We start from the raw sequence: 24441 nt of genomic DNA on the forward strand, positions 1-24441 counted from the left end.
TTTCCGAATACAAATGCGTCGAAAGAAATTGGCAAACATAAGAAGGCAAACCATTGTTGATTTGACTCTATGTACCAGCTCTGCTCCGTTACCCTGACACTAATGACACAGCTCATTATAATTACAGATAAGAGCCGCGGCCCCGGCGCAACTGCAAACTGGATTCGCAGAGAAGCCGACTTCTAACGCTTAGCTTCGCCTCGGTCTTGGCTCCACACCTTGTATTAACCAAAAAATACCCTCAACAATAGCCACCAACTCATCAGAGCTCATCTGGCCATACTACAAAGCCAGCTGGTTTTGAATGCATTTTCATTAAGAGGCGACGAGGGAGGACTGAAAGCATGTGAGCTCTCTCCACCACCATCATTAAAACACCAGCTGAGGGAATATAACGGTGTTCCGTCCCTCCAGTACAGTCCCAGAGATCTAAACCGGTGCACCGGAGCTCTGGTGGTCCAACGGCCTGTACGTGGCCATGTCTGCACTGCATGACTTCCATAGTGGTCAGATTGCTGCACACTCTTAAAAATACAGGTACTTCCAAAGGTTCTCTGAGGGAGGCCATAAAGCCAGTGTACACCTGGCATTAACGGCGTGTTTGGTGATTGGATCACTGGAATTCGGATTCACTGGTCTGGATCAGATCACAGAAAACACATTTGGTGGAAGTGGAGACGGACACGGATCTAGTCCACATTGTGACCTGCCTAAAAGTGGACGGGTAGAAGAATGACCAAACCGGTCATAGTTTTGGACTGGAACCATCAACCATTATGCTGATCATGTTGGTCCCGCATAGTAACGTCCATATAGGGCATGAGGCAGGAATACCCACCGGAGAGGGCACCAGTCTATGGCAGGTTACCCCACAAATCTAGGGGCAATTAGCATAGCTGATACCTTACCATGTTTTGGGAGGTGGGGAAAAACTGGTGTCCCCGAAGGAAACCCACACAGACTAAGGCCCCTGGAGCTGTGTGGCACTCGCACTACCTGTGTGTTCTTTTGCTTACTAGAAATTGCACTTCCAGCCATCTCCGACATCTTACCCACCACTAGTCGCCATCATAATATACACCATGAGACCAGAACCGTGGTATGCCTTTAGCAGATCCTACAGCATCCTCCACATTTTCCACCTGTAGTGGCACTTTTCAGCTACCGTCTGCTGGCTGGCCATTATCCACCCACGGCTGAGAACGCTCCTTTGAACGTCTGCAAGAAATACGTCTGCGAGAGACCCCTGCTCTCAGTGAAGCTCACGCAAAAAAGACGGCTGTTTATTTTTACATCACAATCTCGCGGCCTTGTTTTCCCCACAAACCCGCCATGAATACGCTGATTTCCATGCAGCCTTTGTAGCGGGAATATGGAAACAGAAATGGCAGCTCTTTCTATAAACAGTCTCAACCACTGTACCACCATGACCTAGTTCCACCAACAGCAACTCTCCAGCCAGCATGATTGACAAGTCAAACAAGCGAGTCTGGGAAACATGAGCGACTCCCGGCGGCTACGTTTCCCTTGACCACAAAGCTGCGGAACCGTCGATACGGCCGCAAGCCAGCCCATAATGATCCTAAAGGCCTGGGTTTTATCATATTCAGAGGAAATTTACACCTGCCTATTTGCATGCTAAAATTACACCTTGCATTCTTATGGCCAACTTGCACACAACGGCTCCTGCTGCAGGTGCGCTGGCTACGTTAATGCACATTTAATCACATTTACCCTTGTTATTGTGGTCTGGAAAAAGCATGGTGTGTCATTGAAGTAGGAAAGGATTATTATTCTGCAGACCAGGCGAGGGGCCCTGGGGGTCTGCGAGTCATATGCAAATGCAGGCCCTTTGGTCATGGGTCAAGCGCGGCACGGCAGCCCCGGCTGCTGCACTGCGTGTGTCTCTTCTTGAGTTTACGGCCTCATTGGGAAATGTAATTGCACTGAAGTCATGCATGTCTAAATGACCGCTGCTGGCTGCTAACATTTGACTTCAGAGCTCCTTCACATTACGTAGTTGTCATAGTGAACTACAGTGGGCTGGGGAAGTGATAAGAAGTTTCTGCTGGTTAATGAATTAAGAGAGGCAAGCAAGCAATTAAGTAGGTCGGCTGTACTGTAGCTTACTTGCTGTACTGTAAAATCTAAGGTGTCAGCCTCTGTTCCGACTGTTCCTACCCTCTTGAAAGCACAGTCTTGCATTCAGATCTATAGGGAATATAGCAGTAAACAAGGCTGTAAACACTGTGATAAAAAATAATAATAATAATAAATTAACATGAAGCCCAGAAGCTTATCGTCATTGTCACACAAAAACCATGTATCTCAAACAGCAACATTACAGAAGAAGGGGAAAAAAAAAACTTTCTTAACTTTCAATGGAAGTCAATGTAAACATATTTGATTCCAAGACTTTTTTGGAGCATTTCCATCGGTCCATTCGTCATGACATCTGAAATCTGCCTGATTCACATTGTGTCAAAAAGTACATTTTTTGTGAGTCATAATAGGTTCTAAACCACATGCATTCGTCTATGCCAAACACATTTCTGGATCTGGATGTGTTTTGAGCAGATTAAGAGACATTTCAAGGCAAGTATCTACAAAGATAAGACCACTGGTCATAAGACCAGTGTCTGTTAGCAATGTTAGCCCAGAATCTCCCATTGTAAACTAAAGAATCAAACTTTAAATACCAGAGACATCTTGTCTTCATGTAAGGGAAGTGTGGAACTACTTATTTACTGTGAAATGTAAGGGGAAATCAGAAGAGTAGATGTTCCTCAAGTGACTGAGAATGTGATCGATGCAGATTGTGATTGAACTGGTTGGTTGGTGTGGAGCAATAGGTAACACTACTACCTGCCAGTGAGCTTCAACACCAGGTGGGAGACCAGGGTTCGATTCCTGGTCTGGGTGACTAGGCTGCACTACACCAATAAGAGTCATTGAGCAAGACCCCTAACACTACATCGACCCTCCTCTGTAATACAAGTAACCTTGTAAGTTGCTCTGATTTAGAGTGTCAGCTAAATGCCATAAATGTAATGTAACTGTATCAATAAGAAGAGACCATCCATATCTAGTGTCTTGAGATTTGCACGGGACATTAGAATGGGAACGCACTGGAACAAAGTGCTGGGACAATCTGTAAGCTTTGGTCTATTTAAGTGTACTTAAATAATACTTATAATACTTATACTTATAATTTATATTACTGAACAATTCCTGTGTTTATTGTTAAATGTCCATAATGCATCTATATGTTAACTCAGAAAGGCTTATTACACACTAAGGTGTATTACTCAGTAACTACAAGGACTTCTGTACAAACTGTTGAGGCTATGCTTTGGTAACAGAAGTTTGTAATGACCCTCTTATTAGGTTGCCATAGGCTGTTTAAGGGGTTAATGCAACTCAAGTCACAGACTTCAATCCCCTGCTAAACTGAGCCCTTAACTATTAGCAAGCTATGTTCCTAAATATACTTTTACAGATGTATAAGTTGGGACACCCTATGCCATAATAACTGGTATTTTCACCTTCGGCTGAAATAACCTCAAATCTCTTTTCTATAACCATCTCTAACATGGACTGGGAGAAAGCTTTTCCTCACTCCTCCATGTGGTTTTCTTTCTTGCGTGATGTTTGAGAGGTTTCTTGCATGCAAATCATCCCACAGGATTAGCAATAGTATTAAGAACTCGCCATTACTTTTTTTTTTTATCAATTCCTCAAAATATTTACTGGAATGTTCTGGGCCATTGTCATGCCGCATGGCCCACGTCCACTTTAGCTTCAGGTTATAAGACAGATGGTCTCATATTTTCCTCTAGCACTCTGATACACTAAAGATTCATAGTGGATTATATGATGGAGATATACCATGTTCCAATTATCTGGAGCTGATATGCTGCACCTGATTTTAATTTAAAGTAGTAATAAATGTGGGGGTGTTCTAACCTTTTCCTCCCAAGAAAACTGCATTTCCATTAAGTATAATTATAATGATATTTTAAAGACATTTCTTCAGGTGCATTTGTTCAATTACATTACCTCCATCTCACCATATAAAAAAAAAGAAAAAGGAGGTTTTCATGGTGTCCTATTTTTTCCCACATGACTGTATACTAAAATAAAAATGCACCAGAAACGTCCATTTTAAAGGAACAAAGTAAGGGCTCTACTACTAGAACCTAGTAATTTTCAACCCTGTACGGTACTATATGGTGGAGTGGCACTGCATTAAAACCCCTCATTACCAAGACAATTGCACATTTGAGAGTTTAGTGGTGTGAAACCTCAGACACTGCTCCACACAGAGATGTGAGGGGAAAAAAGTGTTATTGTCGGATGAGTCATCCATCACCACGTTCTCCACAAGTGGCCGAAAGCATGCGCAGGGCATAAGCCAAGAGCATGATACATGTCTGAATGCTTGATCCGTACATAGAGAAGGTCTAGTGGCTCTGTGAAGCTGTGGGGGACATTTTGCATTGCATTATGGTTTTGGTCTAATGATTTATATGATCATATCAAATCAAGTAAAATCAAATTTATTTGTATGGGATTTTTTCTGTTGTCGTCACAAAGTAGCTTTACGCAATCAGTAATTAGTAAAAGACAAGAAATCAACGACATAAGAAAACATGAAAACCTAAGACCCCCAGTGAGCAGAAGGAGAAACTCCCTTAGAGCTGGAGGAAGAAACCTTGGGAGGAACCAAGACTCACAAGGGGGACACGACCCATCCTCCTCTGATCAGAACTATTTATACATTATTGATAAAAGTCACCAAACCACCTAAACTGATGTACTGCTCAGATACAACATATGCAACATATTCATAATCATAATATAATAATCATGGTGTAGTATAACTGAATATAGTCATGGCAGTGATGGGCAGAGTAATGAGAGTAATGATGGTTAATAGTGGTGATATTAACAGGGGCAAATAGTGAAGAGTCCATTTAGGTTTGAACATGGTCATTGGGCAGGTAGCCCAAATGGGAACCTAAAGATTAGAGGAGCACTGGAATGTTGTTGGGTCGATTCCCTGGACTGGCAGGAAGTGGCAGTATGAGGAATTAATACCTAGTTAATACCTAAGGTGCCCTTGATCAAGGCACCTAAGCCTAAAATTGTTCCCTGGGTGCTGAGATACCTGCCCTCAGCTCTGGGCGTGGGTGTGTTCCCACTGCCCTCTTCAGTAGTGCGTGTGTGTGTGTGTGTGTGTGTGTTCATTGCCATGGATTGGATGGATTGTAATGTTGTCCTGCTGTGCAATGGCTGTAAAGTGCGTTTCTTTCAGTGCAGGGTTTCACCCACAGCGGAATTAAGAACCATTGGTCTTGATCATCGGCCACTTGTACATTAGCACAGTCCCGTGGGAGGCTGCATGCTTTCTGCTGACGCATCGATCTCCTCCATTACCTCATGCAGACTGTTAAAATAACGGCAACAGAGGAGAAACCTGTATAAGTGCTGCAAAGTGGGGCCAGCATTCGAGATAAGGCTTCCGTTATTAGGCGGCTGTAATTGAGAGCGCTATCGCTTTCAAAAGTCGAGAGAGCCGCACTGCCTATAAGCATCTACTATCTCGTGAGCTGACGGACAGCTTATTATTTGTCTGTCAAGTGCGCCTCGAAGATGGAGGCCCGGAGAGTCTCCCACACACTAATGAGAAGAAAAGCGGGGCGCCTGCAGCAGCCTGGCTGCCGCAGCCCTACGAATCAGCCGCCCGTCGCGTCCTATCAATCTCCGCTCAAATTACAGGTGACAAGTTATCAAATCTGCGATATTACAAACTAAACACAAATCTCCCAGGGGACCTATTTGTTTAAGATATAGGCAATTAAACAAGGCGCGGCCTGTCAGGACCGGAGACTCCGCGCCGCGCCTCCAGAGCTAATTTCGTCCTCATAATGGAAACCAAACAGGGGAACCAAAGTGAGGAGGAAAATGCTGCTGAAACGCCAGCAAAGGCTGCAATAAACACAGCAAAAAAGGGAAGGTGCAGGAGCCCATGCTTCAGGAGCCAGCGCTTTAATCATCCCGGGTCCCTCGGGTCAGCTTACGGCGCAGGAAAGCGGCCTTTGTTTGAATGTAATCTGCCGGCAGGAAGAGCATGATAAAAATTTATGGAGGTGTTCATTAAATCTTAACGGTGTGGTCCTCAGAATATTCCACGCGTGGCTCTCGTCTGCCTACGACAGTCCAGATGTTCACAACTGGAGGAGCGGTCTGGTCAGTTCCGCTTTCACTGCCTTCAATCCTGATTGTTTTCATGGGGAATATCTGCTACTGTGTTTTCAGTAGGGATGTCAGACTGATCAGGTTATTTTGCCCAGATCTGATCTGAGTGTCTCAATGCTGAGTATCAGCCGACACTGATCCGATCTTTGTGTGTGTATAAATAATCCAGCCCCACAGTTTAGATCAGACGTGCTGCTGATTAATGGGTTCAGTAAAATCTACTTTATTTTTAGTATTAGATTCTATTATCAGACTTTCTGGACTGGCTGATTTTGTTTAGTCAAGTTTTATAGTGTTTAATATCTTCTAATCCAGTCTGACTCTCCTCCCTGACCAATCAGCTCCCAGCTCCTCTAAAACACTGCAGTCTAATCACTTCCTGTGTGTGTGTGTGTGTAGTGCTACACACTCTGGACTGATCTCTGCTGTTGTTGGTCTTTTTATTTGGCACTTTTTTATTGCTTGTTTTTTACCACTCCTCTTGTACTCTTTGAACTTTCACCAGGAGCATGATGGGAATAATCTCAAAAGGAATGTAGTTGCAGTCTTGCAAACAGTGACCCTGCAAGAGTCGAGTGACTAAAAGCTCTGTGAGTAATGACGAGAGGGTCAGACTCCTAGTCTACTAGATTCTTCTTGTCTATGGTCAGCATTAGAGGAGCCCATGTTGGGAGACGGTTCGAGGGGTCAAGCTTTGAGATTTGCATCCCCTAAAATAGACTGCCAGCCCATAACCCTAACAAACGAATTAAGAGACCTGAGAGCTCAAATCTTTTGGGGTGCCTAAACTTTTGCATGGTGCTTCCTTCTACAGTATCCAAAAATAAAACACATCTTTAAAATGCTTCAAAAGTTGGAGTTGGAGTGTTTCTTTATCAGAACTTCAACATCTGAACTTCATCAGTTCACAGTGGCAGAAGTTCAGACATGGGGCACCTGAACACTGTACATCAGCTGTGTAACAGTACATCATAAATACAGCCTTCAAAGACTCCCTTTTAATACAGACCACAACAATCCATTAAAATATACCCTGGAATATCTGGAATTGGACTCGACTCATCCCTACTATCATACTCCTGGGAGTCCTTCCTTCAGTCTTCTGTCCTAACCGCTCCACAGGCCTGCAGACGTAGTATCTTCCATCCTTGCATCCCGCAGGAGCCTTCGCTAGTCTCACTATCACACCAAAACATGCGCTGCACGGGAGCGGTGCTGGAGCGCCACTCGCACACAATAGCAAGTGGAACTGTTTATAATGTAGCGCTGGGTGGGCTTGACAAGAATATGCCCTGGTAGCAAAGGCAGACACATTTGTGCGGGAAAAAAGAAACAGAGAGAAAGAAATAAAGGAGAGAAAAACAGCAGAGCAACAGAATAGCTCCACAGCGAGCCGGCCTTAAGGAAACACACAGTAAACCAGGGGCTCCTTCGGGCCCACAGGTGATCTATTAGTCGAAATCAATATAACCGCACACGTGCCAGTCCTGTTAGAGCTCTGTTTTTCTTTTTATGCCGCTCGCAGCCCAGGGTCATTTGAAAAGCAAGAGAAATCACATTAAAATGTTATGGGATTGAGGCGGGGGACTTGGCACGACATCTGGAGAAGCCGGGCCATGAATATTTCATGCCCGCACATCCGGCCTAAACAATGTGTCTTTGTTCCCCTGATTTAAATCTCACATGTAATTTCTAATCAGACAAGCGAGCAAACTCTATCGACCGGTTCTGCTGGCGACCGATTTGTTGATTCAGGGGAAAGACACAGGCCGGGTTCTGTTTCCTGTGGTGAGGCTTGATGTATTGTGTAAAGAGCACACAGACGTTGTATCACCTCCAGCAGTTTTCAAAATCAAAAAGCCACTTTTCGAAATCAAAAACCCACAAGAAAGGTGCGCGGGGACGAAGCGCCGCAGCGGCTGCCGCTGTACTCTCCAAGCGAAAATCTCTCCAAACTGATACAGATTCATTAAACCCAACTCCCCGAGCCACATCCTCCCATTCCTGCCGCTTACCGCCGTACACAAGGCCCTCCCCAGCTCCCCCTGTTTACGTAGCTGAATAATCCATGTGTGGCACTGAAGGTGCATCGTAAAAGCCGGCGATGTCGCTCCACTCCACTTGGGCTAGCGAAGAGCAGGAGCATCCCAACAGGAGCGAGTGCCAGCTCTGTTTTAAAATGGTGGATGATTATTTCAGCCGGGAGAAATGAAACAGAACCAAGCACACGGTTGCCTCCAAATGAGATCATTAGTAACGGCAAATAATGACTGAGCTGGTTAGTCGAAGCCTATTTCCTTTCAAATAAATCAAGCGCAGCTGAATGCTAAAACCAGCTGGAAATGCCAGCGAGAGCGACAGACAGGCCGCGAGCAGACAGACGGCCGGAATCGGGAGCTCTTAGAGGCATTTACTCCATAATATGCTCTAATGAATTCCTTTAAAATAAGGAAATAAAAAGGGAAGGGTGGACGGTCGTCTCTGAGGGGCTTCTTCTTCTTCTTCTTCTTTTCATTTCTGTACCAAAACCAAGTGGTTGATACAGCAGCAATACTTACACCCTGAAAAATAAAGGTCCGTGATAGAATATAAGGACCACTTTCGAAGAACCATGCTTATAGTAGAGATGTATGAGTGTGAAGAACCTTTCAATTGGGAAACAAGCTTTCCATTAAATGAAGGTTCTGTAGACATGGCATCACTAAAAGACCTATGGGAAGCACCTGTAGTTTTAAGTGGCAAAAAAGGCACAAAATTAATAACACAGAGTCCGGCATGCTGGGCATTAACTGAGCCTACGCTCAGAAAGACAATAATTAATTCTCTAAAGATCCATTTGCAAAAGGTATAGAAGGTATAGAACCACCATAGAACCATTCAATCAGGCAAATAATCATTTAGGCACTGGAATGATTCTTTGGGTTGTCATTGATGTATTTCCTATACAGAACCGCTACCTTTACTAAAGACAAACCCCTGACAAACTTGCTTTAGAGTAGGCTTGGACTAAGCTGCAGTTTTAATGGTGAACCCCAGCTGGAAACAGCTGGAAGGCTTAACCTTAATCTGGGACTGAGAAACAGCCTCCACATCAACATCTTCCTTTCGTACAGATTCATTAACATTATAGGTCCAAAATGCAGATGTTTCAGTCAATAACTGAAGGCATGATCATCTCCGGGTTGCTACTTCTTATAATGTCTGGCCCTAAAACCAAGTGTAGCCCCTTAGTGCTTGATACCAAAATGGTACTCTGGCAAAAAAGCACTAAATCAATAGCACTGATGGCATCCTGGACATTGAGTACACCTACACTCTAAAGTAAAAAGTTCTATGTAGTACTGAAAAGGGTTCTTTGACTAATTCCGATACTGGAAGCATTTCCAATGCAATACAGAACCAATCATTATTAACCCCTTAAAAAAGACTATGGATAAAGATGCGGAGTGTTTTCCACCAGTGCTTATGTGGTTTGTCCTGGTTCTACTTTTCATACAGAACCATTACTTTAGATAAAGAACCTTTTCTTAATTTGCGTTTGTCCCTTTTTCTCCTAATATGGTGCTGCTAGAACCTCCTATACATGTTAAATCAGTCACTGCCTCCTTTCATACTGCAGCAGATGTGGCATCGTCAGGCAGCCACCACGCTCTGAGGAAAGCGCCGGGTTCCCAGCTCCAACACGCCAGCTAACAGGCGCCTATGCACGGCCAATATTACTTCTGAGTGATAAGGGAAGAGGGCGCCATCTACCTGCCTGGAGAGAGCATCCGAGCAACCAGCCAACTGTGCTCTCTCGGACTCCGGCCACTGATGTCGGAATTTGGACTTATGACTCCCAGGCCATAAGCTGAGGTTTAAGGGTGAATCCCTGCTGGAAATTGCTGGTTAAGTCTAGTCTTAACCTTAATCAGGGTCTGAGAGACTTTACAGCATTATTTTCTTGCAGCTTCTTCATCACGTCTCATGATGTGCTTCTGAGTGCCGTCAATTAAGCGGTCTGGATCAAGCAGGTGGGCGGCAATGTTCTTTACCTGGGCTGACCTTTTTTTTTCAGCCCAGAGGGGCGTGATAATGGAGGTGGAACAGTGTGAGGCCTGCGGCAGACAGCTCTAAATGAGATCCATGTCACCCATGACAAAAGCTTCTCCGCTGGCGGAGAATAATTCACTCACCATCGCACGGACGATCACCTTCAAGAATTGGTAAAAGGGAGGAAAACAAAAGGGCCACTTATGAGCACCCCCGGCTTCTCATGCCTTGGCTTACGGGACATAATGCGTATTCAGTGAAGAACAGTGAGTGAGCTTTTAACTAATTGGTTTTGTCCCCCCCCGCAGAGCGTCTAAAGCCGAACGCCGGTAATTCCCACCGTGCTGGGGTCTGGTTTAATAAACAGTCCAAACAGAGCCCACAGGACAAACAATCTGAGGAAGGCGAAAGTAAGGTCAAGATTCTTCAAAGAGAAATCGTGCTTCGGCTCAAACCGCTCGCCGCACTCCAGCGCCGGCTCCGAGCTGAATGCCGGGTGATCTTGCTTTGGCCGCTGAGTCATGAGGGCAAGGCTGACATTTGGATGCAACTTTCTGAACATTAGCTACAGTGGTGGCTTTCATGTGCCACTGTCTTTCAGTGTGACTAATAGGGATTTCATGAGGGATGTTCCAAACTGGATACACGCGCATTATTTCGCCAGCTGCTTCTGCTTGTGTTGTGTGTGCGCATTGCAAATGAGTGTGTAGTATAGCACACACACACACATATACACACACCTGCTGAGTGTCCTCCCTCTATGCTGTGTACGACTGCTCGTCTAGGTACCAGGAGAATATCCACCTCAGTGGGGGAATTCATTAAGTAGGCTTTATTCCAACCATATAGAAACTCCTCGCATGGTAGATGCAGCAGGGCTCTGACACACACACACACACAAACACACAAGCAGACACATGTACCCATATACATTCCACTAATACACATAAATACATACACACTAGGGGTGTAGCCCAATTCAAATGCACTATTTGTGATAATACACTCTCCAGAGATACAAACATACAAAGGAATAGGGGGCACACTTGCTTGTGTGCATCTGTGTGTGTCGGCTTTCCTTATATAATTATTATTGTTATTATTAATAATAATAACTTAATTAACATTAGAAATAACTTTATTTATATAGCATAGCATAGACAGCCTAATAGCACCTATATCGAAGCTCAAAGTGCTTTACCATACAAAGTTAAAAAGCAAAAATAAGAGTAAAGCAGGTAGATACTACAAAATTCAACCAATACAAATAAATCATTTAAAACCTACTTAAAAATTAAAATGCACAAGATTAAATCAGCAATGATAGACAAGGCAGACCACGCAAACCAAGGGGAATAAGATCAGGGAAAATTCTATAAATAAATAAAGAATAACAGAATCGTAATTAAAACTAAAAAAGGAATACTTCAAATAGGTACAATTATAAAAGACCACATAATAATAACTAACTAATAGCTAATTAGTTCAAAGCTCAATTAAAGAGCAATATTTTAAAGGCATCGTTTGAAACTGTCCACTGTCCCGCTTCCTGCTTTACCGGTATTTTTTTGGTCAAGTGTCCCAGAGTTTGGGGCGCAGGTGGCGAAGGCTGTTTCGGGGCACTTTTGGAATATCTAATAGGCTTGCTGTGGAGAACCTGAGGGCTCCAGGCTCCTGAGAGACAGAGGCTCGGTGATGTAAGAGGGTGCTAAAACCATGTAGAGCTTTATACACAAAGAGAAGGACTTTAAAATCAATTAAAAAAGACACAGGAAGTCAGGGCAGTGCAGTTCGAACTGCAGTGATGTGCTCTCTCCTCCCAGTTTTGGTTAAAAGTCTGGCAGCAGTTATGAAATAGCTGAAGACTCACAGTCTCAAAGTAAATATGTGGGTGTATATTGGGAAGAACCTAGAGATGCGATACTTATCACGATACAGGTGTTATGATTCAATTTATTGAGCGATATTGCAAAATACTGTAAGCAGGACGATATATTGAGTATTTATTACATTTTAGGAAAACTGTCACCAGTGGTCGGGGTTTAAACACAACACAGAACAAACTACTGTTGGCCACCAATCTTTGCACAATTACACAAAAACTATAAATGAAAAATATGTTTTTGAGAATTCAAAAGAAACAGAGAAACAGGATCGCCAATCATAAAACTGCGATGCTTTCGATCAATATTTTCTTACACCCCTAGTAAATATACCGGCAGAGCTGATTCACACATGGATCCATATGAGTACCAGATCAGCCAAACCCAGTAGAGGATGCTTCAGTAATGTATTCCGGTGCAGCCGGTCTTCAGTGGTTTGCCCCGGTAGTCTGACTTAACCCCCTAAAAAGCCTATGGTGTTATTACTAGAGAAGGTGTTATTACCTTAGAGTGTAATAAGCCTTGGAACTGCCTCACTGAGCTCCAATACAAAACCATATTGTATGTAAACTAATCCCAAAACACAAAGGAATCTACTGTATATCATAGAGTTTATTAACTGAAATGTGATTTCACCCCGTCCCCACCTCTCCCATCACTTCCCAGCAGAACCACTGCCCTGTGCTCAGTATTATGGTCAGTCTAGAAGGGGCAGCAATCTGCTGGGAAGAACCTTCTAAAATTTTTATTGGAAGTGAGTGTAACAAAATTTTATTCCAAGTCATTTTGGAGCATTTCTATTGGTTTATTCATTATGAATTTTCGACAGACTGCCAGATTCATTTACATTTACATTTAAGGCATTTAGCAAACGTTCTTCTCCAGAGCGACTTACAAAAGTGCTTCACTGTTTACTCAAGAAAAACCTCTGTTAGTTTAAATAGACTAGATATCTCTAATCTTAGACACTACTAAACACAAGTCAATATGGAGGCCATAATACTCTACTATTCGCCCTCAAGTATTCTCAGAAGAGGAGGGCCTTCAGTCTGCGAAGCAAAGGTTTCCTCAATACTCACCAGGTTTTTTTTTTTTGCACTATAAATACATGTCCTAAAAAATAAATACTGTGACATGTTATCATATCACCATATCAAGTCTATAAATGCAAAAAAAAAAAAAAAAAAAAAAAAGCCAAGCTATGTGGGTTCCAGGGGAGCACAGGCTCTGAGTGGGTTTGTATATGAATCTCTACTGGGACCCAGTTGGCATTGTCAAATGGGCTCCATCGTTACAACCCACCCTAATCTTACATGGGTCCCATCTTGGCCCATCTATGTGCAGTGTACAACCCAGATGTTACCCATGTTTAACCCCTCCTGGTCCCATCACTGACCCTGGAGGGCATCCTTATGTGGAACCAACATGAAACAGTAGACAAAACGTTCTGGTTTCCAGTTAGGCTACTCATACAGACCCCTAACTAAGCGCTAGGGATGCAACAAGAACACTGCACATGGGGTCTAGATGGGATCAATGTGAGATTATGGTGGGCTGTAATGATGGGGTCCCATTACTGATCCTTGTGGAACTCTGGGTCGAACATTGAACCCGCGGTCAAAACTTCAAGGCCCCACATGGGCATGTTATCTGGGCTGTACCTGTACACACCCACACCCACCCACACCTAGCCAGCCATCCAACCACCCACACACACACAGTCATACAAGACAAATGTGACTTATGCACACACACAGAGGCAAAACTAATTAAGATGAACATGATTACACCGTATCTTCACTCCGCTCAACATCTCAGCCCTCATTATTTGATGCGATAGTGTGAAATCATACGCAGACAGAAGAGGAAAGGGAATCAATAGCCTGGCTCAACTTAAAAGGCTCTTACTTAAGAGGCACTAAATACGGTTCCTTCATCTGGATATATTAAAACGCGTAATACAATTTAAACATCTTCCTCTGCGAAGCTCGAAGCACATCTCGATGCCGGTCTCTCCCTATTAGAGATCGTCTGTCTAGAGCTCATTAAATCTTCAGCCCTGAATGAAATCATTAGGTTTGATTCATCTGGCTTAGAAAAAAAGAAAAGAAAAGGAAGGAAAGCGCTGCCTGTTGCTAGATTATGTCTGATAGTGGCACCCATACATCATCTGGCTTTCTGCTCTAACCTGAGACACACTGAGAAGACACACACACACACACACACACACACACACACATACGCACACATGCACTCTTCACTGGGTATGCCTCCTGCCCTGGGCCTGCCAGCTTGCAACAGCTGTATGAGCATGAGAGAGAGAGAGAGTGAGAGAGAGAGAGAGAGAGGGAGAGAGAGAGGGAGAGGGAGAGAGAGAGAGAGGGAGAGAGAGAGGGAGAGGCAGATACAGATATGGGCCCTGGTGTGTGGGGACACGCGCATTAGCATCCTCTAAACAGACCCAGACGCACAGCAACACCTGCCAAAGCCAAAACAAGGATAAAAGTGCCAGTGAGCAGATCCAAGTGTGTCATTGGAACAAACAGCCTCGCCACACTCTGTCGTTCTCTGGATGCCCGCCCTCTCTGACGACACACATGCAGCCCACTCAGAAAGCAGCCATGCTCACATTACAGGCCGTATTGCTATGTTCAACCGTATCCCTTTTTTTCCAGGTTCAGATGAATTGCCTTCATGGGTAATACTAAATGGTTTATAGTCAAAAGTATTGGGATACACCTCTTACTCACTGAATTCAGGTCAGGTTCAGGTTTCATCCAGTCTCACTGCCACAGGTGTGTAAAAGCAAGCACCTAGCCATGCCATTAGTGAAAGAATGGGGGTTCTGAAGAGCTCACTGAACTCCGGAGTGGTTCTGTATGTAATAGGAGCCGCCGCTGCACCGACAACAACAACAAGTCAGCTGGTGAAGCTGGAATGTCTGTCAAACCACGTAAAGTTACAGAGCGGGGTCAGGGCTGAGTGCTGAGCTCAGAGCAGAGTGCAGAAAAGTCTCCAACTGACTCAATAACTGCAGCAGAGCTCCAGACCTGCTGCTGCTGGTAGAGCTGCAAAGGGGGGTCGAAAAAAAAAACTCCTATAGGTGTAATGGGTACTAAGGCGTCCCAATACTTTTTTTTACAAGCTCCGGTAGCCGATGTAAACAGTACACAAAGTGCATCCTGCACCACGAAACCATGCTAAACCAAACTATCCAGCCAACAGTGGTTCTGTGATCAAAAACTCTCGAAAGTAAGAATGGGGAGGTGCTTCAAAACCCAGCTAACGTGCCCATGTGGGGACTGTATGGGCAACCCAATTGGGAACCAGAAGGTTTTGACCTCAGGTTCCATGCTGGCCTCACATATGGATGCCGACCAGGGTCAGCGATGGGACCAGGAGGGGTTAAACATGAACCCCGTCTGGGTTGTACCTTGCATATGGGGCCTAAATGGGACCAATATGAGATTAAGGTGGGTTGTAACAATAGGGCCCATTTGGAAATTTGGGTCCCAGGAACAAAGTGGGTACAAACCCACTCAACGTAGCCCACGTTCCACCCATGTGAGCCCCACATGAGCATGCTGGCTGGGACGGTTCTTTGAGCGATGCCCTTCTTATCCAATTTATACCTAACACCTAACCCCTTGGGTGCAATCGCTGCTCCCCAGGGGGTAAATGTGGAGGTTAAATTCCATTACACGTTGTTTCTAATTCTATATTTTATAACTACAATCAAAATGTCAAAACCCCGTAACGTGAACCTAGCCAGAGAGTCACCTCACATCTGCACACCTCCTCTGCTGCGCCCCTTCACCCACTAGTCGCTCCCTTAAACTCAGAGCCCACAGCCGAAGCAGGCAGAAATGGAGGAGCAGAAGTGTGGCTGGAGCACTGAGGTGATAATAAGAGAGGTCGCAGACGTACCGCAGGCCATTATTCCCCCTCTTGGTCGATAGCAATGTCTCTGGCGCCTAGCTGGCCACATGCTGCCGGCTGCCGGGGGAATAGCAATGATACAGTACACTCCTCGCTTACCTGCCACATTCAGGTATATGGATGGGCTCGTCTTGTTTTCGCCGTTCCTCTCGTTGACGGCCTGGACGTAGTACCTCCCGGCGTCAGCGGCGGCCGTGGCCAGCACCACCAGCTGGTTCTCCAGGGTTATGGCCCTGTGGAGAGCAACAAAAGAAAGAAATACGCAGAGGCTTCGTTAAACCACTATCGACAATTACGCCACTGCCCTGACGAATTCCGCATGCGCCACGTATTGACAGCGTTTCAATTAGCGGCCTACCGATGTGTATTGAGCTCCATTAAAGTATCTTTGCTGCCGGGCTCGCGGGGCCGCACGCTTTGAGTAACAGGCATCCAGCATGGAGGAATTCATGGACCCTGCACATTCTCAATGTACCTGATCCCTCATTCTGACATAAGCACAGAATCAATGAGCTGCAAGGGTCATTACTGACCGAAATGGGTGTGCTTTGAGGGTATAAACCCACAGGATAGAGTCTCGCTCTTTGAGGGCACTCACTGAAACATGGACGGAGGCAACCTTGAGGTAAAATAGTGAAGCTGACTTAACGCAGCTATAAAATCAAAAGGAACAGACTTTGGGATCTGGGCGAGATAGTTGTGAGATGATGAGAGTATTACTCACAGTGATCTAGGGTTAGTCTACAGAATGTAGGCAGCGGTTCAGCCTTCCGAAGCGTTCGCATGCGCCAAGAATTTCAGTGGATTTCTACAGCGTTCAAGCTCAGCCATCTGGAGCTGGGAAACTAATGACTCCTGCTCATCAGGTCGGTACCTGGTCTTGAATCCCGGGTCTTTTTTTTCTCTCTCTCTCTCCTGACTCTTTTCAAGGTGAAATTACCATCTCAAACCAAGTTTGCGCTACAGAGCTCGGGCAACTTTGATACCCCGCCACTCCACGCAGACTGAGCGGAAGCGTCTCGCCTTTGTTTCGGCAGATGAAAGCGAGCGATGCTCACATATCTCTTTTACTTCCTCTCACCACAAGCAACCCCCCGCCCCACCACCCCCACCCTCTGCGTGCAGTCAGTCCTTCGCCGTGCCTCTTTTTTTGATTAATTGATGACATCCTCAATTACACATCAATGCCGCTTCAGACCGCGCTCTCTGCTGAGGCTCAATCGACGCAGAGGCGGCACTTGGGAGGCAGAGCACGACTTGAGGGACGCTTTGAAACTTATGATTAGTTTTTCGGAGCTAGCGTGGGACCTGTAGCTCGCTCATGTCTACACGCCGGAACAAGGGCTGCAGTCATTACCCATTTTCGAGATGGATCTCCCACAAAAGACAGTCAAGTCGCCGAGACCTTTACAGCTAGAGGAGTAGAAGGGAAGGAAAACAGCCCATGCGGGAACAACAGGGGCTTTCTGCTCTTCTGAGGCAAGCAATGTCGAGTGGGTAATTAGAGTGTGCTTCAGGTCTGCTTAACGCTTGTTTTTTTTCCGCCGTCCCCCTGATGCTCCATGATTAAGCAAAGATTAACATAAAGAGATCCATCAAGAGCTTTGTGCTGGAGCTGGTATAGAGAAAGGTCTATGAAGGATGGAGACTGGTGGCTGAGGTTGATGAGCATGCATTGTAGGCCTGGATTTTAATTAAGACTGTCTTCTTCTATTCTAGTCCTAAAAAAAATTATAATTACATATATTACAAAAGGACGCCCAGAATGCTTCCCACTCTTGAAATCCACCAATCAGCCATAACATTAATTACTGATTATCTGATCCCAATGGCGGCTGGCAGTGGTGGATAGTTTAGGCAGCAGGTAACCAGTCAGTTCTTGGAGCAGGACCTGGGTCTGAACATGTGGTCAGTACCTGCCAAAAGCACTCTAAGAACGAACATCCTGTGAACCAGTGAACAGGGTCATGGATTCCTAAGGTTCGCTGATGCTCACAGAGGCCCCACCTCAGGCTTTCTTACAAGCCTTAAAGGATCTGCTGCTAACATCTTGGTGCTAGACAACACAGGACACCTTCAGAGGACCTTGTTGAGTCCATGCCCCAATGGCTCAGAACTGTGTGTTTGTATGTAGTGTAATTTCACAGCTCTAGACCGGCCCTACGGTCTAACTGCTGCTCATCAAGTATAAGGACACAGTCACAGTCCTTTTGTAATATATGTAATTATAGTGAATATTTTCAAGACTAGAATAGAAGAAGACAGTCTTAATTAAAATCCAGGCCTACAATGCATCCTCATCAACCTCAGCCACCAGTCTCCATCCTTCATAGAGCTTGTTGAGTCCATGCCCCAATGGCTCAGAACTGTGTGTTTGTCATGTAGTGTAATTTCACAGTTCTAGACCGGCCCTACGGTCTAACTGCTACTCATCAAGTATAAGGACACAGTCACACGGTCAATTCGCTGAAAACGCATTCAGCGCTAAAGTGTTAAAAGCATCCCAGTCGGGGGATGTCGTGTGATATGGGCGGTTCTACCCTCCAGATAAGAATGAAGAGTGAACAGATTGAGGGGGAGGAGCTACAGACTGAACACAGTCTTCCACAGTACTGAATCAGTTTCAGCTGCAGCTGATTTACTAATGATTTTCAGGCTCAACTCAATATGGATCGTTGACCAAACCGAGGTGCAGAAGTGAGGAACGTGCGCTAGGAGAACTTTTACATGAACAAAGTTGAGTTAACTCTCCGTAATCAGATACTTTACAGTGGCTAGACACCCTGAGGCCCTGTGATGCAATGTGATACTACATCTGAAAGCTCGCTTGCTGTTGCTGATGCACCACCTCACGGCTTGCACTCTCACACCGGGTCTAGGGTCCCTGTAGACCTACCTGCCTAGGAAACATCTAACACACATCCCTCTCGCAGATGCCGGTGGCGAATATGAAAGGTCAGAGCGACCTGCCTTGATGGAGTCTTAATTAATAAACATGCGCAAGCCTGAAAATGGCTTGGCAAGTGCGACACAGCCTCTCAAATTGATGGCTACATAAACAGTTTGCCTTCGCAATGATTTAGAGGTGTAATAGGCCAGTGTGTGCTAAAGTCTGTAAGGCTGCCAAAGGGAAGTTTGTTAAAAAAAAAAAAACTAAACAAAACAACCAAAAAAAACCAAAAAAAAAACCCACACCACCCTGGGATGGGAGGGCAGCATTTACCTGGCTCCTGCTCTTTTTCGTAGCGAGAGGGATCGATACGAGTGGCGTATAAAGTGATTTTATGATTAGTCTAGCTAGTTTGGATTCCATTACAATTCTCCAGATGAATGGCCCCTGCCAGGGGCTTTGGTAAACAAAGCGCAGTAGGAGAGATAATGGGCAGCCTTGTTTTGTATCCCCAAGGGCCACGCGCCTCTTTGATATCAGCCCACAACTTATTACACATGCAGCTTGGGAGCCACGCGAAAATGTTAATCCACTTAGGAAAGGTGCTGGAGAGCCCAGGTAATCTAAATATTCAAAGAACATGACCGCTTCGATTTGTGAAAAGAGCGTCCCCCTCCATCAGCCCACATCGCCGGCGCCCAGCTGCCGCCTTCCTCCAACAGGGACCAGAAGGAACAGCTCCAACGGCTGGAGAATTATATATGTAGAGATGAATTTGCTGTTATAGGTCCTTTATTCTAACACTCTACATTGTGGAAGGTTTTTTGGGTGAAGGGTGAAATGCATTTTCGGTCCTCTGCTCTCGAGGGAAGGAGGGGATAAGGGGGGGGGTTATTTATACAGTCTACCTGATGTTTGGGAGAGCTTATTTGTATGCAGTTCATTACGGTGAGCAGAGCTGTTCGCAGGCATCATGCATTATGAAGCTCCCCCGTAATACGTTCCCCCGGCGAACGTGAGCGGCGACGGCGCGAGGTCCGCGGCGTAATTCTCCCGGGCATCGGACAACCTCCAGAGAGAGATTACATTAATCAACATGCCGCGTACCTGCTTTCAGAAAGCCGGTTCAGATAATATTTGTTTTCATTTACTACCATAAATTACGCTTTCAAAATAGGCTTACCGCTCTGAGATGTATGACAAAGTAATTAAAATGTCAGCAACTCATATTGTGCTCCGGCTTTTACTAAGAACCCAGCTGTGTGGATTTGTCTGTCGTTACATTTTGATTTATGATGCTTTTAGGCTCGGGGAGAGACTCTTGCCAGCCACGGCTGAGTGGGGGAGCAGCTATGAGGAGACCTTGGGAGGAGAGATAAGAGTCTGAGCTGAGCCGTACCACCCAGGAACCTGTCAGAAGAGCGGCAGCCTGCAGACTTTGCTGTGGTTCCTCCGTCTCCCGCTGATGGCGGGGCTGAACAACAGATCAAAGTAAGAGGTGGAGAAAGAGACACTTCTCTATTCAGAAGGAAATGGCTGGAGCCTACAGTGCAAAGTAAAAGTGGGCTGTGAGGTTGGCTCTGGGTATGTGTGTGTGTGTGTGTGAGTGTCTGTGATAGAAAGAGAGAGAGAAAGGAAGGAACTAAGAGCACTACGGAAAATGTCCCGGGGGACAAGCGGCTACAGGGAGTGACACCAGCCCCGCGCTTCCCATTTAGCCCCAGGGTCAAACTATTAAATGGTCAAAGTGGACGAAATAATTTCCACGGTAACTTTGTGTGTGAAGGCCCAGGTGTGTGCAGACTCCAGTACACACATACACACACACACACACACACACACACACACACATATCCACATGCCTCTCTCAATGCTGCTGATCCAAGAGCATGGACCACCCTTAATGTTCTCCAAGGTCTTCACAGCCAAGATTGAAGGAGAAAAACCCTTCAGCATCTCGGCCCCTTTCACTCTGCCTGCTCCCACAATCAGCCAGTCTCAGACTCTCTTTACCAACCACCTGCTGCATCCTCCACCATTACATGCTGTATTCTAACCCTCCTATCAAAAATACACCTAGGACTGTTGTAGGTTTCAGCTTGGAACAATGCTTTGAGAACTGCTTTGTCGACATGACGTTTAACCCAATTATCCTCTCCAATTTTAGATAGACAATCACCCAACCCACTCGTTAGTACTCTCCCCCTATCACATATAATGCTCCCGGCACTGACTGACACATGCCTCCTTTGACACATGAGCAATCAGACACCGCCTGTTTTCGAACTGCTGCCGATGCCACGTCACCTGGCAACCACAAACTCGGAGAAAAGCACCGGGTACCTGGCTCTGATGCATCGCTTAGTAGATGCCCATGCCGGCCACATCACACTGAAGTGATGTGGAGAGAGAGGGGGAGAGAGAGAGAGAGAGAGAGAGAGAGAGAGAGAGAGAGAGAGAGAGAAAGAGAGAGAAAGAGAGACAGAGAGAGAGAACAAGGCCAACTGCACTCTCTCAGGCTCTGGCTGCTGATGGCAGTACCCGGCTTAGTCCACTGGGCCATGGTGACGTGAGTTTGACACTGCAGATATCCTCTACTGACAGTTCTACTGAAGTTCTGCTGCAAACACTGAAATACACAAACTTCTGTTTTTTTTTATTTAAAAAGCTTCCTTTTTACGTGGTGTGAACATTTCACGAAGATTGAACACGTTTAAATTAATCAGCAGTTCTAAGGAATAAAATATTGTTGCATTAATTAACAGTACTGAGCATCATTAATGCTGTATATTGACTGAAGCTGGATCTTTTTTTTTTTTAAATAAAACAGCATAATTTAGGTAATATTTATTAATACTGACAATTGATACTGAAGTAAAATCCCTTTTAGTAAAATTAGATCATTGTGTTTAATACATAAAATAGAATTTAACTGACCTTGCTTTTAATCAGATTACATTTCAATAAACACACACACACACACAAACACACACACACACACACACACACACATATATATATATATATATATACACACACACAATTGAAAACCCAATATTACCATGACATTCATGATGGGTGTATGCACACTTCTGAGCACAACTATATATATATATATATATATATATATATATACACTGTTGTCATTATGAACATGAATGTCATGGCAATGGTTTCTATGAACTGTTTTTCCAATAAGAATTTGACATTTTGCACAAACTAAATTCAACACAGGGTCCAAAATGTACATATCTGCCCAAATGTATACATGCACCCTCCTATAGTGCTGATTCTGTGATCCTAAAAGTTTCAAAATGTCTTTTAACTCATCAAGGTCAAGACCTCTTCAGCTTATGGGAGTGATCATGACTGGCTACATCTGGTGGCTTCTCTGTGCTCACATAAACAGGCTCTGTTTGACAGCACTCATTAGACTGACCAACACACAGTACAATGGTAAAGTCCAAGAAGATCAGTGCAGATCCAAGATCCAATTCAAGCCATAAGCAACTCTCTCACACATTGAGAGGAACCAGGACTCAAAAGCAGAAACCCATCCTCATTAGTTTAAACTGTTATGTTATTGGGAGGGGTGGTCACTTTGTCTTTGTCTGGAAGACAATCCAAACCTCACTCTCAGCTGAGAGGATATTGCTTCAAATGAGAGAGACCACCAAGAACCACCAAGGCATAGCCCTGCCATAAACTGAAAGCTGCTGGAACATCACTGAGGTGTCACTGTCTACAGTCAAGCAAGTTTTACATTGCCATGGACTGAGAGACTGGCATCCAAGAAACAAGCCCCTGCTCCAAAAACAACACCTTAAAGCTTGGCTGATTTTTTTTTAATCTGATCACAGTGAAGAAAGTTGCATGGTCAGATGAGACAAAGCATCACACATGCACGCACACACACAGCTCTTCTAATCCCTGTAGAAATGCAATGCCAATAGAATAGGACTCTCTGGACCAGATAAACCTAAACATATTGACACTGTGCCTAATGCCAGGTGTGACCTAGAGGAGTATAAAGCCCCCAGCATTGAGCTGTGGAGCAGTGGCAGAACTGTGTTCTCTGAAATAATGGATGGTGCTTCATCCAATGCTTTTGAGTTGGGGATCTTGACAGCAATGCTCCTCCAAAATCTAGTGGAAAGCCTTTCCTGGACAGTAGAGACAGTTACTCCAAGAAAAGCAGAATCAACTCAGAAGAAGCAATGAATAAGCAGGTGTCCCAATACTTTTGTCCATAAAGCACAGCTTAAATATTCAATTATCTGATGCAATTTATTGATATTGAAAATATTGATCTTTTAGTATGGCCTTTAATAACTTCCTGTCCACTGTCTTGGTTCAAAGATCAAAGTTAAAAGTTCAAAGTTCTTCAGTAACTTCCTGTCTGCTGTCTCAAAAGAGAGGAAAACAGAGAAAGGAGACAGTATTGGGGTATCTGGGACGCCCTACATTATGGAAGTGAAGGCAATATCACCAGAACTGGAAGGTTAACGGAAAGTGCTGTTAAAACCAAGGTTAATGCCTGCAAGAGTCTGTAAGTAAAGGGCTTGCTTAAAAAGCCTCTGCCCTCCAGTATACGCACTGATGCATTGAGAAGAGACTGTAATGGCATGCAGAGCCAGGCAGAGTTCCTCCACACAGAGAGTGTAGAGAAGGTGCCAGGCCATTGACAGCCACTCACTATGCTTCTCTCCTCTCCTCTCCAGGCCAGGGCCTGCTTGCTTTCCAGCATCGTAATGTGCGGCAACACTCTCCGACTCTCTCACACCAACAGCGGGGTGTCGAGCCAGAGCAGAGATGATCAATGGCGCGAATGCAGTGTCAGCCCAAAGTCTCCCAATCCAGCCCACACCCGGGCCGCCGCCGAGAAGCCTTTCAGAGCCGGCTCTCTTAATATCCATTAGGAGTAGCAGTCTGCTACAGCCCCCGCTCCGTGATGAATGTGCTCAGGATTTTGTGGCCGGCGATGTTCAAGCACTGATAACCCTGACGCCTGGCCCCTCCTGAGACGCAGAGAAGTAACACAGTGCTAAATAATCCATATGTATCTAGGGACAGATACGTACAAGGGCGCCTACAAGATCACGCAGGCCTGCTTCAGACGCTTGCGGCCAGGCTGGGTCTATAATCCCCGTGGCAAGACAAAAAGGGTAGACGACTGTACCGCGGAAAAAAATAGCATTTTCACATGAATGCAGCCTGGTTAGCATTCCTGTTCTCAAGGAAGAGGGACCACAGGTTGCTTTGTGTAGCAGAGAGAAGAGCTCACTGCTTGTTGCTTGATGTTCGGAAAGAGAGCCTATTCAAGTTGCCAGCCTCTGTGATGCTTTTTTTGGTAATCCGCCAGAGAGTCTACCCAATACTTTAGTACCTTTAACTCAGTGTGTTATATAAACACGTCTGCGGATCACGGCCGACATT

At 45.1% G+C, this 24441-nt stretch overlaps 1 protein-coding gene across 4 annotated transcripts in view; it reads right to left on the reverse strand.

Annotated features, from left to right (window-relative positions):
- sdk1a (sidekick cell adhesion molecule 1a) overlaps positions 1-24441 on the reverse strand; it is a 371124-nt gene that overhangs the window by 159590 nt on the left and 187093 nt on the right. For all 4 annotated transcript variants that reach the window (XM_072676364.1, XM_072676365.1, XM_072676363.1 and 1 more), the window contains exon 5: positions 16215-16348. In XM_072676364.1, the coding sequence (XP_072532465.1) occupies positions 16215-16348 (134 nt within the window). The remainder of the gene's footprint in view (positions 1-16214; positions 16349-24441) is intronic.

The sequence above is a fragment of the Salminus brasiliensis genome, chromosome 3, assembly GCF_030463535.1.
Source record: "Salminus brasiliensis chromosome 3, fSalBra1.hap2, whole genome shotgun sequence".
Lineage (NCBI taxonomy): Eukaryota > Metazoa > Chordata > Actinopteri > Characiformes > Bryconidae > Salminus > Salminus brasiliensis.